Consider the following 18,409-nt stretch of genomic DNA (forward strand, 5'->3'; position numbering starts at 1 on the left):
TGCAGTGAGCCAAGATCATACCACTGCACTACAGCCAGGGTGACAGAGTAAGACTGTATCTCAAAAAGAAAAAAAGAAAACAAATTATTTGGTTATCTACAAGAAAAAAACCCACATGACTTATAAGAAGAAGAAAAATTAGATAATAATCTGACTTTGATACCAATACTTTATTCCAGAAGAAAAAGGAGTAATGTATTTAAGAAATTCAAGGAAAAGAAGTGTGAGCCAAAGACTTTATATCTTCAAAATTGACTTTGAAGTAGAAAAAGAATAAACTTTGATCAATATATAAGAACTCAGACAATATTACTTCCCGAGGAATCTAACAATGTATTAGCTTCAGGTAGCCAAAATGCCTAGAGAGACCTCAGCATAAACACTGGTGGTAAACATTAAATATATTAATAGAACTAATAGGCTAAGAGGGAAAAAGCAGAACATGAAATGGCTATATACTCTGACAATGCAGATAGAGCACAACTGTTAAAACAGAGAGAGAAGAAAAAATGGGAAGAACATAAGCAAAAAAAAAAGGTTTAATGTTTTCAGTAATCATACTGATGGTGATTTTAGAAATATAGTTCTGATACTGTCATATGTATAATACAGAATAATGAGTAAATATGGAATATTCTATTTTCTCCTATATTCTTGAGAATCATGATTCTCAGTATGGAAAAAAGGAGTTACAGTTGTGATAGAGAAGTTGTTAAGTAAAAGCTCTGCAGTCTCAATCTGAAGACTGGAAGTAGAATACATTAGGTATCTTTTAACATGTGTGTCTATAGACAGATATAGGTATCCTAGCTCTGTCTACTGAAATGCCTGAAACAGTGACTAACTCAGGATCTTTAGCATTCAGACTGTAACTGAAATATTATTTCCCTCTAAATGAAACCCGGGCATTTTAAAGAAATGGCTGATTTCATATCTGCGATAGGAATTGTTCAATATATTATATAAAAAGGAAGCTATCAAAAACTAGGAGGCCAGGCTCACAGTGCAGCTTGGCCAACATGGTGATACCCCGTTTCTACTAAAAATACTAAAAAAAAAAAAAAAAATAGCCGATCCTGGTGGTGTGTGCCTATAATCCCAGCTACTTAGGAGGCTGAGGCAGGAGAATCACTTGAACCCAGGAGACAGAGGTTGCAGACAGCTGAGATCGCGCCACTGCACTCCAGCCTGGACAACAGAATGAGACTCCATCTCATAAATAAATAATAAAAAAAAAACAGGGAAGTGATTACTACAAAACTATAAAACCCAGAAGAATGGTGACTAAATGGGAACACAGGAGTTTTGACTGGGATAGGGTAATGGAGGGGATCTGGCATACCTGAATGGTATGGTCCTGTAATAATTTATTAAGCTATACATTTGGTATGTGATTTATAACAAAAATTTCATTTTACGCTAAAAAGATTTTGTTAAATAACAAAAATAGAAAAGTAAAGGAAATGCTAACCTAAGCAAAAGAAAGCTTGTACAGGTTGAACGTTCCTAATACGAATATTTGAAATCCAAAATGCTCCAAAATCCAAAACTTTTTGAGCACCAACTTGACACCACAAGTAGAAAATTCCACACCTGACCTTATGCGACAGGTCACAGTCAAAACTTCATTTCATGCATAAAACTATTAAAAATGTATAAAATTAGCTTCAGGCTGTGTGTATAAGCTGTATATGAAACAATAAATTAATTTTGTGTTTAGAGTTACCCAACTCTAAACAAGATACCTCATGTATATACAAATATTCCAATTTTTTTTTAATCTAAAAGTCCAAAACATAGTTCCAAGCATTGCAGATAAGGGATACTCAACCTGCAGAGCTCTGTAGCCAGACTGCCTGGGTTCAAATCATGGATTCTGCCACACAGCCAGGAGAGTACAGTACTAATCTCTGTGTGCTTCAATTTCCTCATCATAAAATAAGGATAATAAAAGTACTCAGCTCACGAGTTAAAGATTAGAAGAGTTAATATAGAAAGAACATAAAGCATTGCCTGGCACACAGCAGGATGGAGACTGTGATTAGAGTTGGTGATCAGCTTTCTGTGTTATCTTAAGTAGGTACTTAACCTCTCTGAGCTTCAGCTTCTTTGCTGAGTTGTAAAATATCTACCTGATAGGATTATCAGGAAGTCAAAAGGAAATATATGTAATGAACCTAGTATAGTACTCAATAAATATTAGATTTTTTTCCATGGCCTCCCAACATCTGGAGTCATCTGTTACATTAGACATACCTCAGTCATAGCATATTACTCTTGCACTTTACACCTGGTCATTCAGGTTGATCTCAATGAAATGATCACCCAACGAGTCTCATGTCTGAAACTGGATCTTCATCTAGGTTTCAAAAAGATAAAAAGAACAAAATCTTGAAATGTTCAACCTCCTAGTAAGAATGGTCTTGTGTTACTCCCAGAGCAGGCATCCAAGGTACTGGTAATCACAGATAAAGCAGGCACAACTGAAATAACTGCTAATTGCCTTCCCAGCTCACCATCATATGCCTCTTCCCTTCTCTTCTCTCTCCTTCTTATCTTTCCTCTCCCTACCTTGTTAAGACATTTAGCTGGGTATCCAAATCTATCATCATCTATCATCAATTCTGACTTCTGGCTCCACAGGTAGGATATTCTCATTTGCAAGGATACTAAAATGAAGCATCCTCAGACAAACTACCACTGATCACAAAAGCAAACACAGGAAAAAACTGCTCCTCATTTGCACCTGTGACCAAGCCCTCCTTTTCAGAGGACCATTCTGTGAAATAAACGGGCCAATAGTTTGCAGCAGCCTTTTCCCCACTACAGGCTGTGACAGGACAAAGGTCTGGAACTTTAAAGTCACAGGAAGAGACCAAATGCTTTCTAGGGCCAAAAACAGAAGCTACAGCTTTAATTAGTGTCATAACACACTTAAAATAAGATTGTTGGGAGTAGGAGTCGGAGGGTAGGAGTTGATTTGTACATGGCATAGTAAGCCAAGCATAGAAAAGCAAAAACATAATTGTATCTTCTGGCACTTTCTAGGTTTCCCGAGTCTTTCAGCCAAATTGCCCTTTATAGGTCTGAAGCCCCTTGTAACATGCTCCATATCTTAAAATTTAATTATTTTTTCACCATTTGGGGTGGGGGAGGGGAGCTGACAATAAACCATGGCCAATAACTGTTCCTTCTCAACTGAATCACACCAAAATCTGTAAACATCTTCAAAAGTATATACTTCAAATTACTGCAATAAATGAACATGTAACCCTTTCGAAGTCTCTATTCCTTATTAAATGCAAAAGCTCTATTCTAAAAATATTGCAACTTGCTGTTTAATGTTCCTAAGAAAGAGCTGAACCTACCCCAAATAGGAAAGAGTTAAAATGGAATGTCATCTCAACCAAATCATTCTGTCTCAGGAGAGACATGAAGGGGCAGAACCTTGCTTTGAGGCAAAAGCTGTAGGGAAAACTCCAAGTCAGCCACCTCTTCCCCAAAAGGCGGGACAGGGGAGGCCACAGTCTACTTGGCAATATTTAAAGTACAAAACTCATGCAGAGGCTTGAAACCAATATGGGTAATGCCTGCACAGAGTTTAATATATTATACATATATTTTTGAGACAGAGTCTCGCTCCGTCACCCAGGCTGGAGTGCAGTGGCGCGATCTCGGCTCACAGCAACCTCCGCCTCCCGAGTTCAAGCGATTCTGCTGCCTCAGCTGCCCGAGTAGCTGGGATTACAGGCGCACACCACCATGCCCAGCTAATTTTTGTATTTTTAGTAGTGACGTGGTTTCATCATGTTGGCCAGGGTGGTCTCGAACTCCTGACCTCAGGTGATCCGCCCACCTCGGCCTCCCAAAGTGCTGAGATTACAGGCGTAAGCCACTGCGCCCTGCCTGTTTAATATCATTGATTGAAAAACAAAGTGGCAGTAAAAAAGGAAACTCTGATTGGTCTCTCTGTTACAGGTGACTTAGCCTTCTGGCATTTTTCACCTTGAAAAACTCCTATTAGGCCCTGTATAAAGTCAGAGGTCCCCTGAATCCGGAATGAGGTTAATAAACTGGAGAAAGAGATACTCACCTGTGCTATTCGCCTAACCGCCCCCTTCTGCTCCGAGTCCTCACTCCCCAAACAACCTTCGCGGTTGTTTGACACAAAACTAGCGCTTCAGCCCGGGTCGATTTTGGGGGATGGAGTAATTACCTACAGCTTAAATCGAGTCTGTGCCCGACGTGATTCTAAGCTTTACTCTTACTGCCTCATTTAACCCTCACAACCACCTTGTAAGGCAAGAATTACCAGCTTTAGTATACAAATAAAGAATCGGAGGCGCTGAGACATTAAAGGAGAAGCCAAAGAACACAAAGCCTGGGGAGCTGGGACTGGAGGCAGTTTTGTCCGATCCCCAAACCCTTACGCAGGGATTTTTAATTGGCGCGACCCTGTCCCAGATGGCTCCTCCCTGACAAGGGTCAGTCTGACCACTTTTAGGCCCAGGTGAGGTCAAGTCCGGGGTACTCCGGGAAGGGGCTCACGCCGACGCCTCTGAGAGCCCCGAGAGCCACTCACCTTACTCAGTCGCCGGCCTCCCACCAGCAGCCAGCCGGGCCAGGTTAGGCTGGGATCAGCTACGTCAGGCCCCGCCTCCGCGACCGTCACCGCCGCCGGGGGAGGGCGGCCAATCGAGCCCGAGCGCGTCGAGGGCCAGCCCCTCTTTGGCCTGCGAATGCCCCCAAACGATTCTCTCCAGCCTCTCCGGGAAGCTGGGTCCGCCCCGCGCCCTCCGGTTGGCTCACTACGGGGGGCGGGGCTTACCGCGAACGAAGGCGTCGGTGCGATGTGCTGGTCTCGGGCACGCTGGCGCTTCCAACGCACTCCTTGGGTGCCCTGTCACTTACATGGAGGCTTATTTGCCCAGAAGACGTCAGAAATACTTGTGGCCGTGGGTGAAAGTGAAGCCTGGGTTACCTGGCCACCAGAGACTGCCCTCTCTCTCGCCCCCTACCCCGCCGCGACTACGAGCTCTTGCTGGGGTACGGGTCAGCATGTTCTCGATGTTCCAGACCTGAATGACCACTGTAGCAGTTGACATTTGGAGGACCCCAATAAATATTTGTTGATGACAGTTCATCTTCCCATTCAGCATTTTCCACATCTCGACGAAGCGTCAGGCCCTACCTGAGGCTGTAACTGTCCACCATTGTCATTGCATCTTATAGCCACATGGTGTCGCTGTTGACAACTTGTCTTTTCAAATCAGTCAAATGATGTAGGTCTGTGTTACAGTCAAATGTTGCAACAGACTGTGTTGCAGTCAAATGATGCAGGTCCCACAGTAGCCAACAGGGATGTCCCATCTAGGGCATCAGCCAAGGGTCTCTCATCAGGAGATCCAAGGGCTCTTGGAGCTCAATACTTTCAGACCCTTCTTAGCCTTCTTCCAGGCAGCTGGGACTACACTTAGGTTTGATCTCTGTGTTTGCCCCATGCAAACATGTCCCTACCCCAACCTACGCCTACCCACTGTGCTTTCCATACCTGGATATTCACTCTAACGATGGTTAGCAGATTGCATTTTCAGTTCTCAAAATGCAAATAGTCTCAGTGCTTCCCTTTTCCAAGATAATAGGGTGCCCTTGCATACTCTTCTGAGAATGGCTGCCCTAATTGTAGAGGCCAAACATCTTTGAGTCAGTTATTATTATTTTGGATGCACGTGATATAAAATCTGAGTTAAATTGTCTTCCTAAAAAATAAAGAAGTTGCTTATCTCGCATAACAGAAAGCTCAGAGGCAAGGGAGAATTTGATTAATTCAGTGGCTAAGCAAGTTAACAAGGACCCAGTTGCTATTAGTCTCTGCTTTGTTGTAAAAAAAAAAGGGTAGACTTCAAATTCATACTAACGTGATTTTCCAGATGTCTACTTGGAGAAATCAGGACCACATACTTTCTTTTTCATCTAAAACCTTTCCTTCTGGTTTTTTGAGCCGATAAGTTCACACAGGCACACACTCTTCCTCTTTACCAGTAACTGCCTGGGAAATGTACAGACAGCTTAAGCCTGGGTTCCAGAAGTGAAAAGGAGCTATGACAATTGGAATTGGCAATGGTGTCAGCGCTCTTTGAGTCACATGAGTTGCAAGGTGGAGACATGGCTATTTGAATAAAACTGGAGACCTGTAAAGGAGAAGAGGAAAATGGATGCTAGATGGATGATCACCAGTATCTTTCACAGTCTTCAAAGCACAAGAAGGCTGATTCCTCTCTATTTTCTAACTGAATTTTTTATGTGGTGAATGGAGGGGAAGAGTTGCTATAGCACTGCCCTCCAAAACAATTCCCTTCTTATGGACCATGAAAGCCTTTCCAGCACCTCTCTTTGCTAGAGAAGGAAAACATCCCTGCACACAAACTTAGTCTTTCACTGAGAATCCTGCTACATTGGTCTCAAGAGTTTTCTATGGGCCTCATCCACCCAATAGAATTCTAATAATTCTAAACATTCATTTAACATTCATTCATTTATAAAAATGTGTTGGCCGGGCACAGTGGCTCACGCCTGTAATCCCAGCACTTTGGGAGGCCAAGGTAGGTGGATCACCTGAGGTCAGGAGTTCGACAACAGCCTAGCCAACATGGGGAAACCCCATCTCTACTAAAAATACAAAATTAGCCGGGCGTGGTGGCACATGCCTGTAATCCCAGCTACTTAGGAGGCTGAGGCAGGAGAATCGCTTGAACCCGGGAGGCGGAGGTTGCGGTGAGCCGAGATCGCACCATTGCACTCTAGCCTGGGCAACAAGAGCAAAATTCCGTCTCAAAAAAAAAAAAAAAAAAAATTTTGTTAAGCACCTGTTATGTACCAGGGATTGAACTAGATGCTGAGTCAGATTTATAAGTGGGGGAGTTTACAATAGTAAGTAAGCCCAATTGTGATTCCTGCCTTCGTGGATCTTATAGTCTAACTGCGGAGAAAATATGAAACAAATGCAATTAAGTATATATTATTAATATAATAAGTGATATGAAAGAAGAGAAGAGGGGCTATGGAGGAAGCCTCTCTGATGAAGTGACACTTAAGTTGAAAGCCAAGCATGTCTTCATTTCGGCTTTCTGCTTTCCTCTGTACTTTGACTTCCTAGCATAAATTATAACTTTCATTAGCAGTTAAAACACATCTTTTATTTCTCAACTTCTTTTTTTTTTTTTTTGAGACGGGAGTCTCGCTCTTGCCCAGGCTGTAGTGCAGTGGCGTGATCATGGCTCACTGCAAGCTCCGCCCCCCAGTTCACGCCATTCTCCTGCCTCAGCCTCCCAAGTAGCTGTGACTACAGGCGCCTGCCACCACGCCTGGCTAAATTTTTTTTTTTTTTTTGTATTTTTAGGGGTTTCACTGTGTTAGCCAGGATGGTATCAATCTCTTGACCTCGTGATCCACCTGCTTCGGCCTCCCAAACTGCTGGGATTACAGGCGTGAGCCACTGCACCCGGCCTAATTTCTCAACTTCTAAACTGATTCTCAAATTTTCTTCTGGGTATAGAACTGTCATATTTCTCCCTAGAAAAACATGAGTATATCATATGTAATGGTAATTCATGATGAATTCTCAAAGATTCTTCAACTCATAAGTTTTTTAGACTTAGATTCCTTTATTACATGAATACATTTGTTTCTGCCTTTTCCACAAGAATTTGAACCCCTGGGAACATGAACCATGTCTTACTAAACTTCATCCTGCAGCTAGCATATTTCCTTGGTGCACAGTAGGTGCTAAACACAGCTTTGAACTGTAGCAGGACTAACCACAGACAAAACCTCTCAGACGCTGAGTTGTATAAGGAAGGGCTTTATTCAGCTGGGAGCATCAGCAAGCTACTGCCTTAAAATCCGAGCTCCCTGAGTGCACAATGTCTGTCCCTTTTAAGGGCTCACAACACTAAAGATTTCACATGAAAGGGTCGTGATTGATTTGAGCAAGCAGGGGGTTTGTGACAGGGACTGCATGTACTGGTGGTCAGAGAGAAACAGAACAGGGCAGGGAGTTTCACAATGTTCTTCTATACAATGTCTGGAATCTATGAATAACATCGGTTTCTAAGTTATGAGTTGATTTTTAACTACTGGGTTTAGGCCAGGCAGGCCCAGGCCTGGTTTCGGGCCTGGCGCCGGGCTGCCTGTCTTTGGTTTTACTTCCTTGTTGTTTTTTCTTAAAACAGGTACTGAGTATAAAACAATATAAAATAATATGAGAGGGTCTTTCTCTTCTTTCAGAACTACATTGTTAAATTTGAGTCAAATTTATTCAGAGCATTCACCTTCAGTAGTCATTTTCCAATGTGAAGGACAATATGCAAACAGCTGAGGCAAATATATTAATGACAAATGCTCAATAATCTATACAGAATAACAATAGTTATGTTAATTGGGCACTTAAAATGTGCTAGGCTCTGCGCTAAGCACTTTCATTTTCTAACTTGTTGAATCTTCGCAACAACCTTAATATAAGTACTGTTATTATCTGTTTTACAAATGAGCAAGTTAGGAAATAGAAGCCAAAAAAATTTTGAAATGATTTGCCACGGTCACACACTAGTATATGGCAAAGCCAGGATCTGAACCTACGCATTCAGGCTCCAAAGCCTATGTCATTAACCACTTGACCATACCACTTCTTGTGACAGACATCTGCTTTACCATCAGATTGGTATATGCATTTATTACAATTTGCAATTATTTACTGTGTATTAGTTATTGCTAATGTCTGTGTATTAGTTATCTATTGGTACATAAAAATTACCCTAAAACATAGCAGCTTAAAATAAACATTTATCATCACAATGTTTCTGTGGGTCAGGAATACAGTAGGGCTTAGCTGGATGGTCTGGACAAGATCTTTCATGGGGTTTCAGTCAACCTTTTGGTCTGGGCTACTGTCATCTCAAGGTTCAGGTGGGGCTAAAGGATTCACATTCAAACTCACTCATGCGGCTATTGGCAAGCCTCAGTTCATTCCTCCTCAAGTGGGCCTTTCCCCAGGCTGCCTTAGTGTCCTCATAACATGGCAGCTTCCCACAGAGTACACAGCCCAAAGACAGCATGTGAGCAACTAAAACAGAAACTGCAGTCTTTTTTATAACCTAATCTCAGAAGTTACATATCACTACTTCTGCCATATGCTATTGGTCACATAGACCAACCGTGGTAAAATGTGAGAGGACTACACAAGGACATGAATACCATGAAGTGGGGATCCCTGGGGCCCATCTTGAAGAATGGCTACCACAATTTATTCGTACATATTTTTGTGACTACCTCCTCCACTAGAATGTAAGTGTCATGAGTGGGAGAAATGATCAGTGTTGTTCACTGTTGTATTCCCTGCCACAGCACCTGCCAGGTAACAGATGACCAATAAGTACTGAGTAAATATAATGATGAAAGTGATATGAATTCCAGAGGATGAGCTCCCTATAATCCTCTCTTACTGTCAAACAAATTCCCAGTTGCCATTAATGGTACCATTTAAAGCTATATATTTCTTTCAGAGACATGGTCTCACTGTGTTGCCCAGACTGGTCTCAAACTCCCGGCCTCAAGTAGTCCTCCCACCTCAGCCTCCCAAAGCACTGGGATTACAGGCATGAGCCCCTGTGTCCAACCCATTTAAATAATTTTTAAAAGCAGGAGAATATCATGCCCAAGAACATTTATTCATGTATATAAAATTATAGACTGTGGACTTGGAAGGAACACACAGATTAAAAGATCTGTTTTAACAGCTAATGAAGGCTATAATTTATACTAGGAAGTCTAACACAGTCTACACACCAAACTCAAGGGAATGTTGGCCTTTTGGAAGGAGAAAAGAGTAATAGTATTGGGATTTTCTTCTATTAAAATTTTAATACTAAGTCAATATTTAATGATGGTCAATTCTGGGAGGCAGGAATATGTGTATTATTCTCTGCATTTTTCTATAGCTTTAAAATTTCTCAAACAAGATAAAAAGTGTTAAAAGTCTTGACCAGACCGAGTGCAGTGGCTCACATCTGTAATCCCAGCACTTGGGAGGCCAAGGCAGGCAGATCACTTGAGGTCAGGAGTTCAAGACTAGCCTGGCCAACATGGTGAAGCCTCATTTCTACTAAAAATACAAAAGTTATGGCCGGGCGCGGTGGCTCATGCCTGTAATCCCAGCACTTTGGGAGGCTGAGGCGGGAAGATCACGAGGTCAGGAGATCGAGACCATCCTGGCTAACATGGTGAAACCCCGTCTCTACTAAAAATACAAAAAATTAGCCAGGCGAGGTGGTGGGCGCATGTAGTCCCAGCTACTTGGGAGCCTGAGGCAGGAGAATGGTGTGAACCCAGGGGGCAGAGCCCGCAGTGAGCCGAGATCGCGCCATAGCACTCCAGCCTGGGCGACAGCGAGACTCCGTCTCAAAAAAAAAAAAAAAAAGAAAATTAGCCTGGCGTGCTGGTGCATGCCTGTAATCCCAGCTACTCGGGAGACTGAGACAGGAGAATCACTTGAACCTGGGAGGCTGAGGTTGCAATGAGCCGAGATCACACCACTGCACTCCAGCCTGGGTGATAGAATGAGACTCTGTCTGAAAAAAAAAAAAGGTCTTGACCAATTGGAACACATGTCTGTACTACCTTCCTTTGCCTCTTGCTCTAATTAAGGCTGTACTATAAATTCCAGTCTCCACATAACTCAGACCAGTACCTATTTTCTCCTGAAATTGTCCAAGCTTTTCTGGTCTGAAGTTCTACACAATCACCTTACTTGGCTGCTTGTTCCCTTTCCGTATTTTTGTAGAGACAGCCACAGCCTCCTTGTGCTGAGAAAGAAGTGCCTAAGCAGCGGCAGCCTGGCCAGCACTGGGAGACTGTGGTTACTGGCACTGGTTCTGTCACACAACCCTCTAAGGCGGGTGCAGAAGCCAGAATCCTGGGCCCTGGGGCTTGTTTCTAAAGTGCTAATGCCTCTTCCTTGAACACATAGCCAACAGTCATGCTAGACCAATGCTGGAAGGGAACATGGAAAATGTTAAAATTTGTAGATATCAGATTAACTTTTCCTTTTTATTTTGGTCTCCATGCTGTTTAAAAAGTAAGCTCAGAAAATCAACCAAGCTAAGGGAGGTGGTGCATGCCTACAGTCCCACTACTCGGGAGGCAGAGGCAGAAGGATTGCTTGAGCCCAGGAATTCAAGACTAGCCTGAGCAATATAGCCTGTGAAGAAGAGGAAGAAAAGAAGAAGAAAGGAAAAAGAAGGAGGAGAAGGAGGGAGGAGGGGGAGGAGGAAAAGAAAAAGAAGGAAAGGGGAAGAAGAAAGGAAGCAGAAAGAAGAAAGAAAAAGAAGAAGAGAAGGAGGAGGTTGGGAGAAAGGGAGAGAGACAGAAAGAAAGAAAATCAGTCAATCCATTAACAATTCCCTTTTCAAAAGAAGGACCAATGAAAACATGGACTATTGTGAATGAAAGTGCTTTTAGCTGCTCTCTTTTTTTATTTTTATTTTTTGAGACGGAGTTTTGCTCTTGTTGCCCAGGCTAGAGTGCAATGGTGCAATCTCGGCTCACCACAACCTCCGCCTCCCGGGTTCAAGCGATTCTCCTGCCTCAGCCTCCTGAGTAGCTGGGATTACAGGCATGTGCCACCACGCCCGGCTAATTTTGTATTTTTAGTAGAGATGGGGTTTCTCCATGTTGGCCAGGCTGTTGTCGAACTCCTGACCTCAGGTGATCCACCCACCTCGGCCTCCCAAAGTGCTGGGATTACAGGCGTGAGCCACCACACCCGGCCTTAGCTGCTCTCTTAAAATAAATCAGTGATGTCTATGGGGATGTTGCTGATAGGCAGTTTATGAAGTCAGAACAGCATCTAGGTACTTCCTGGGAAACAAGGTAACAATGTGAGAGTGAGATCACCTTCAAAAGCAGGATCAGCCTGAACAGGTATATTTTATATTGAAGTTCAATACCTTCAACAATGTTCTGTTCAGACTTTGTTTCTCTCCATTAACAGTCCTGCCTGTCAGGTAATAAGTTACTATTCCTACCTGATATGGTTTGGCTGTGTCTCCATTCAAATCTCAACTGAAGTATATCTCCCAGAATTTCCACACGTTGTGGGAAGGACCTAGTGGGAGGTAATTGAATCATGGAGACCAGTCTTTGCTGTGCTATTCTCATGATGGTGAATAAGTCTCACAAGATCTGATGGGTTTATCAGGGGTTTCTGCTTTTGCTTCTTCCTCATTTTCTCTTGCTGTTGCCATGTAAGAAGTACTTTTTGCCTCCCCCCATGATTCTGAGGCCTCCCCTGCCATGTGGAACTGTAAGTCCAGTTAAACCTCTTTTTGTTCCCAGTTTTGGGTATGTCTTTATCAGCAGCATGAAAATGAACTAATACAGTAAACTGGTACCAGTAGAGTGGGATGTTGCTGAAAAGATACCCGAAAATGTGGAAGCGACTTTGGAACTGGGTAACAGGCAGAGGTTGGAACACTTTGGATGTGGGAAAGTTTGGAACCTCCTAGAAATTTGTTGAATGGCTTCAACAAAAATGCTGATAGTGATATGAACAATAGGGTCCACGCTGAGGTGGTCTCAGATGGAGATGAGGAACTTGTTGGGAACTGGAGCAAAGGTGACTCTTGTTATGTTTTAGCAAAGAGACTGGTGGCATTTTGCCCCTGCCCTAGAAATTTGTGGAACTTTGAACTTGAAAGAGATGATTTAGGGTATCTGGTGGGAGAAATTTCTAAGCAGCAAAGCATTCAAAATGTCACTTGGGTGCTGTTAAAAGCATTCCATTTTAAAAGGGAAGCAGAGCATAAAATTTCAGAAAATTTGCAGCCTGCTGATGCAGCAGAAAAGAAAAGCCCATTTGCTGAGAAGAAATTCAAGCCACCTGCGGAAATTTGCGTAAGTAGCAAGGAGCCTAATGTTAATCCCCAAGACCACGGGGAAAATGTCTCCAGGCCATGTCAGAGACCTTCACAACAGTCCCTCCCATCACAGGCCCAGAGGCTCAGGAGGAAAAAGTGGTTTCATGGGCTGGGCCCAAGGTCCCCATGCTGTGTGCAGCCTAGGGACTTGGTACACTGTGTCCCAGCTGCTCCAGCCATGGCTGAAAGAGGCCAACATAGAGCTTGGGCTGTGGCTTCAGAGGGTGGAAGCCTCAAGCCTTAGGAGCTTCCACATGGTGTTGCACCTGTGGGTGCACAGAAGTCGAGAAGTGAGGTTTGGGAACCCCCGCCTAGATTTCAGAAGATGTATGGAAATGCCTGGATGTCCAGGCAAAAGTTTGCTGCAGGGACGGGGCCCTCATGGAGAACCTCTGCTAGGGTAGTGCAGAAGGGAAATGTGGGGTGGGAGCCCCCACACAGGGTCCCTACTGGGGCACTGCCTAGTGGAGCTGTGAGAAAAGGGCCACTGCCCTCCAGACCCCAGAATGGTAGATCCATTGACAGCTTGCACCATGAGCCTGGAAAGTCGCACTCAATGCCAGCCATGAAAGCAGCTGGGAGGTAGGCAGTACCTGCAAAGCCACAGGGGTGGAGCTACCCAAGACCATGGGAACCCACCTTTTGCATCAGCCTGACCTGGATGTGAGACCTGGAGTCAAAGGAGATCATTTTGGAGCTTTAAAATTTGATGGCCCAGGCCGGGTGCGGTGGCTCACACCAGTAATCCCAGCACTTTCGGAGGCCGAGGTGGGCAGATCACCTGGGGTCAGGAGTTCGAGACCAGCCTGGCCAACATGGCGAAACCCTGTCTCTACTAAAAATACAAAAATTAGCTGGGCGTGGTGGTGGGTGCCTGTAGTCCCAGCTACTCAGGAGGCTGGGGCAGGAGAATCGCTTGAACCCAGGAGGTGGAAATTACAGTGAGCCGAGATCATGCCATTGCACTCCAGCCTGGGTGACAGGGCAAGACTCCATCTCAAAAAAAAAAAAAAAAAAATCAAAAGCAAGCTAGTTACTTCCTAGATACAATGATGGCAGTACAGGTATTGGGTAAGTACAGCCATTCCAAATGGGAGAAATTGGCCAAAACAAAGGCGTTACAGGGCCCATGCAAGTCTGAAATCTAGTAGGGCGGTCAATTTGTTTTTTTTTTTTTTTTTTTGAGATGGAGTCTCGCTCTGTTGCCCAGGCTGGAGTGCAGTGATGTGATCTCGGCTCACTACAACCTCCACCTCCCAGGTTCAAGTGATTTTCCTGCCTCAGCTTCCAGAGTAGCTGGGACTATGGGCGCCCACCACGCCTGGCTGATTTTTGTATTTTTAGTAGAGACAGGGTTTCGCCATGTTGGCCAGGCTGGTCTTGAACTCCTGACCTCAGGTGATCCACCCACCTTGGCCTCCCAAACTGCTGGGATTACAGGTGTGAGTCACCATGCTTGGCTGCTTGCTTTTGATTTTACAGGCTCATAGGCGGAAGGGACTGCCTTGTCTCAGATGAGACTTTGGACTAGACTTTTGGGTTAATGCTGAAATTAATTAAGACTTTGGGGAACTGTTGGGAAGGCATAATTGACTTTGAAATGTGAGGACATAAGATTTGGAGGTGCCAGGGGTGGAATGATATGGTTTATCTGTGTCCCCGTTCACATCTCAACTGAATCGTGTCTCCCAGAATTTTGATGTGTTGTGGGAAGGACCTAGGGGGAGGTAATTGAATCATGGAGGCTGGTCTTTCCCATGCTGTTCTCATGATAGTGAATAAGTCTCACAAGATCTGATGGGTTTATCAGGGGTTTCTGCTTTTGCTTCTTCCTCATTTTCTCTTGTTGCCACCATGTAAGTGCCCTTTCACCTCTCGCCATGATTCTGAGGCCTCCCCAGCCATATGGAACTGTAAGTGCAATTAAACCTCTTTTTGTTCCCAGTTTCGAGTATGTCTTTATCAGCAGCGTGAAAATGAACTAATATACTACCTCAGATGTCCTGGGCTTGTAGGATAGGTAGGTGGAAAATGCAGCCCAAACTGGTATGTTCCTCAATTCCAGGTACCCCAGAAACTATGCCCAGAGAGGAAACAGTGGCACAGAACAAGCCAATGGAGGAATCGTGGACTGCCTTCCCTATTCTGGGCAGAGTTGGGTGTACCTCATGGGCAGGCCAGACTCTGCTGTACTCTGAAACCCCTGGGCAGAGGGGTTCCCAAGGCCTCTAAGAGTAGGCCCGGATTTTTCTTCAAGCACAATCAATACTTTTCTAGTAACAGGCTCTGTTAACATAAACTTTTCCAATCCCACAGGCCTGGCTCCCCATCTTGGCCCTGCAACTTCTGAAGGGCTTTGGGTCTTTTTGTAAAAGGAGGTAAACAGAATCATTGGGCTGTTGTGAGAACTAGAGGTAATGGCATATAAGTCACATAACAAGCATTTAATAAATTACACCTTATTGGTCTTGTAAAAGATATCCAGATTCTTCAAGTTTTTAAGAAAATATCCTTCATTCAATAATGTCTTTGAGCTGCTCCCCAACCAGGGTTTCCTGGTTCTAGCCCAGCATCTCAGGATTGTTTCTCAGAAGAAATAAAGACTAGGAGAAATCAGCTAGCTGTTTCTCGTCTCTGGGAATTTCCACTCTGGAGCCTTTTACCTTTCCCCCCAATTCATTATTTCAACAATCATTTATTGCAAACTCTCTGTTCAAAACACTGCTGCAGCAGCTGGGGTTGGTGGTTCATGTCTATAATCCCAGCAACTTGGGAGGCTGAAGCAGGAGGATTGCTTGAGACCAGAAGTTTGAGGCTGCAGTGAGTTATGATCATGCCACTGCACTCCAGCCTGGGTGACAGAATGAAACTCTGTCTTAAAAAAAAAGACAAAAAACAAACAAACAACACTGCTGTAGAAAAAAATATAAATATGAAGTCTTTGTCTTCAGGAAGCTTTCAGTAAAGGGTAGCAAACAAGAAAGCAGTGCTCACTAGGTAGAATCCTTGTATCATAATTCGCTTGGTAATCAGCCTTTATCACTTTGCAGACTGGTTAACCTCATCAGTAGGTTGTTCCCTACTGTCTCTTAACTACTTTCTCTCACATATTTGCTTAGCACCTAAAAACTGCATCTATCCTACAAACCCCAAAGATGAAACAGTCCTTCTTTACATTAACATAAAGATGCAGAAAGAAATTACACAATAGGGCCTAGATGTCCCTATCTTAAGTCCATTTTGGCTGCTGTAACAAAATGCTGTAACAAAATACTTGAAAAGGCCAGGTGTGGTGGCTCACGCCTGTAATCCCAGCACTTTGAGAGGCCAAGGTGGGTGCATCGCCTGAGGTCAGGAGTTCGAGACCAGCCTGGCCAACATGGCAAAACCCCATCTCTATTAAAAATATAAAAATTAGCTGGGTGTGGTGGCGTGCGCCTGTAGTCCCAGCTACTCAGGAGGCTGAGGCAGAAGAATTGCTTGAACCTGGGAGGCAGAGGTTGCAGTGAGCCAAGATCATGCCAGTGCACTCCAGCTTGGGCGACAGAGTGAGACTCTGTCTCAAACAACAACAACAACGATAAAAATACTCAAAAAAGAAGAAGAAGAAAGGAAGAGGAAGAAGAAGAAGAAGAAAGGAAGAGGAAGAAGAAGAAGAAAGAAGCAAGAAGGAGGAAGGAGGAGGAGCAGGAGAAAGGCTAGGTTCAGTTGCTCATGCCTGTAATCCCAGCACTTTGGAAGGCCAAGGTTGGAGAATTGCTTGAGCCCAGGAATTTGAGACAGCCTGGGCAACATAGTGGGACCCTGTGTCTATAAAAAAATTTTAAAATATTAGCTGGGTGTGGTGGCATGTAGCCATAGTCCCAGCTCCTTTAGAGGCTGAGGTAGCAGGATCGCTTGAGCCCAGGACATGGATCATGGCTGCAGTGAGCTGTGATCATGCCACTGCACTCCAGCCAGGAATAAAACCCTGTCTCAAAAAAAAAACAACAACAACAAAAATACAACTTAGACTGGGTAATTTATAAACAGTAGAATTGTATTGCTCACAGTTCTGGAGGCTGGGACATCCAAGATCAAGGCTCCAGCAGAGTCACAGTCTGCTAAGGGCTTGTTCTCTGCTTCAAACATGGTGCCTTCTCAGAGCATCCACACATGGCAGAAGGACCAAACAGGCTCCCTCAAGCCTCTTTCACAAGGGCACTAATTTCCCCCACAAAGGATCCATCCTGTTAATATGAATGTGTTGGGGCTTAGGTTTCAACATATGAATTTTGGGGAGATACCAGCATTCAAACCATAGCAGCCCCCAAATATGCTGGGCCCTCAAAACCCTCCAAAATCCCTTCACTTGTCTCTATTCTATGACTGGGCCTACTCTCCACAGGGACCATTCACTGCTCCTCACATGGCCCACTCAACAACTTTTCTCGCTCTCTGTAGGCAACACTGTCTCCTCCTTAAATTGAAAATCAAGGCCACCTAAGACACTACCCAGGCCTGCTCTTCATTCATTCATTCATTTAATAAATATTTACCAGAGCTAACATGGGCCTGCACGGTACAGATGTGGGACATACAAGAATGAGAGCCAAGCGGCCATGGTCTCGGCCTTCATGGATCTCAGTCTACTGTTAAGTTACACATTAAGCAAAAATTACACAAATTATTGCACACCCTGAAAGGGGCTAGGAAGAAGAATCCCTGGTGCTGCAATCTTTGTGTTTTTTTTGTTTTTGTTTTTGAGACGAAGTATCACTCTGTGGCTCAGGCTGCAGTACAGTGAGGTGATCTCAGTTCACTGCAACTGCCACCTCCCAAGGTCAAGTGATTCTCCTGCCTCAGCCTCCTGAGTAGCTGGGATTACAGACGCATGCCACCATGCCCGGCTAATTTTTGTATTTTTAGTAGAGATAGGGTTTCACCACGTTGGCCAGGCTGGTCTCAAACTTCTGACCTCAGGCAATCCGCACACCCTGGCCTCCCAGAGTGCTGGGATTACAGGTGTAAGCCACCGTGCCCGGCGTTTTTTGTTTTTTGTTTTTTTTTTTGAGACAGAGTCTTGCTCTTCGCCCAGGCTGGAGTGCAGTGGCTCAATCTCAGCTCACTCCAACCTCCACCTCCCAGGTTGAAGCGATTCTCCTGCCTCAGCCTCCCAAGTAGTTGGGACTACAGGCATGCACCACCACACCCCTCTAAGTTTTGTATTTTCAGTAGTGACGGGGTTTTGCCATGCCTGCCTCAGCATCCCAAAGTGCTGGGATTACAGGCGTGAGCCACTGAGCCCGGCTGTTTCTTTTTGTGTGTGTGTTTTTTTTTTAATGAAACAGGGTCTCGCTCTGTTGCCCAGGCTGGAGTGTAGTGGTGCAATCACAGCTCTCTGCAGCCTCTACCTCCCTTCAGGGCCCAAGCAATTCTCCCACCTCAGCGTCCCAAGT

At 44.3% G+C, this 18,409-nt stretch overlaps 1 protein-coding gene across 11 annotated transcripts in view; it reads right to left on the minus strand.

The window, feature by feature from the left end:
• Positions 1 to 18,409, minus strand: part of CEP70 (centrosomal protein 70) — a 134,731-nt gene that overhangs the window by 115,325 nt on the left and 997 nt on the right. For 4 of the 11 annotated variants that reach the window (XR_010155342.1, XM_063806262.1, XM_063806260.1 and 1 more), the window contains exons 1-2: positions 4,583 to 4,770; positions 2,257 to 2,359 (exon numbers count right to left, since the gene is read on the minus strand). Coding sequence is in view for 3 of the 11 variants with exons in the window: in XM_054681094.2 (XP_054537069.1) it covers positions 2,257 to 2,265 (9 nt within the window). In the remaining 8 variants the exon portion in view is untranslated. Of the gene's footprint in view, positions 1 to 2,256; positions 2,360 to 4,582; positions 6,192 to 17,021; positions 17,201 to 18,409 lie in introns of those variants that run through there. The other 7 variants (XM_054681094.2, XM_063806259.1, XM_063806263.1 and 4 more) reach the window with 5 other exon arrangements.

This window comes from Pan troglodytes, chromosome 2, assembly GCF_028858775.2.
Source record: "Pan troglodytes isolate AG18354 chromosome 2, NHGRI_mPanTro3-v2.0_pri, whole genome shotgun sequence".
Taxonomy (NCBI): domain Eukaryota; kingdom Metazoa; phylum Chordata; class Mammalia; order Primates; family Hominidae; genus Pan; species Pan troglodytes.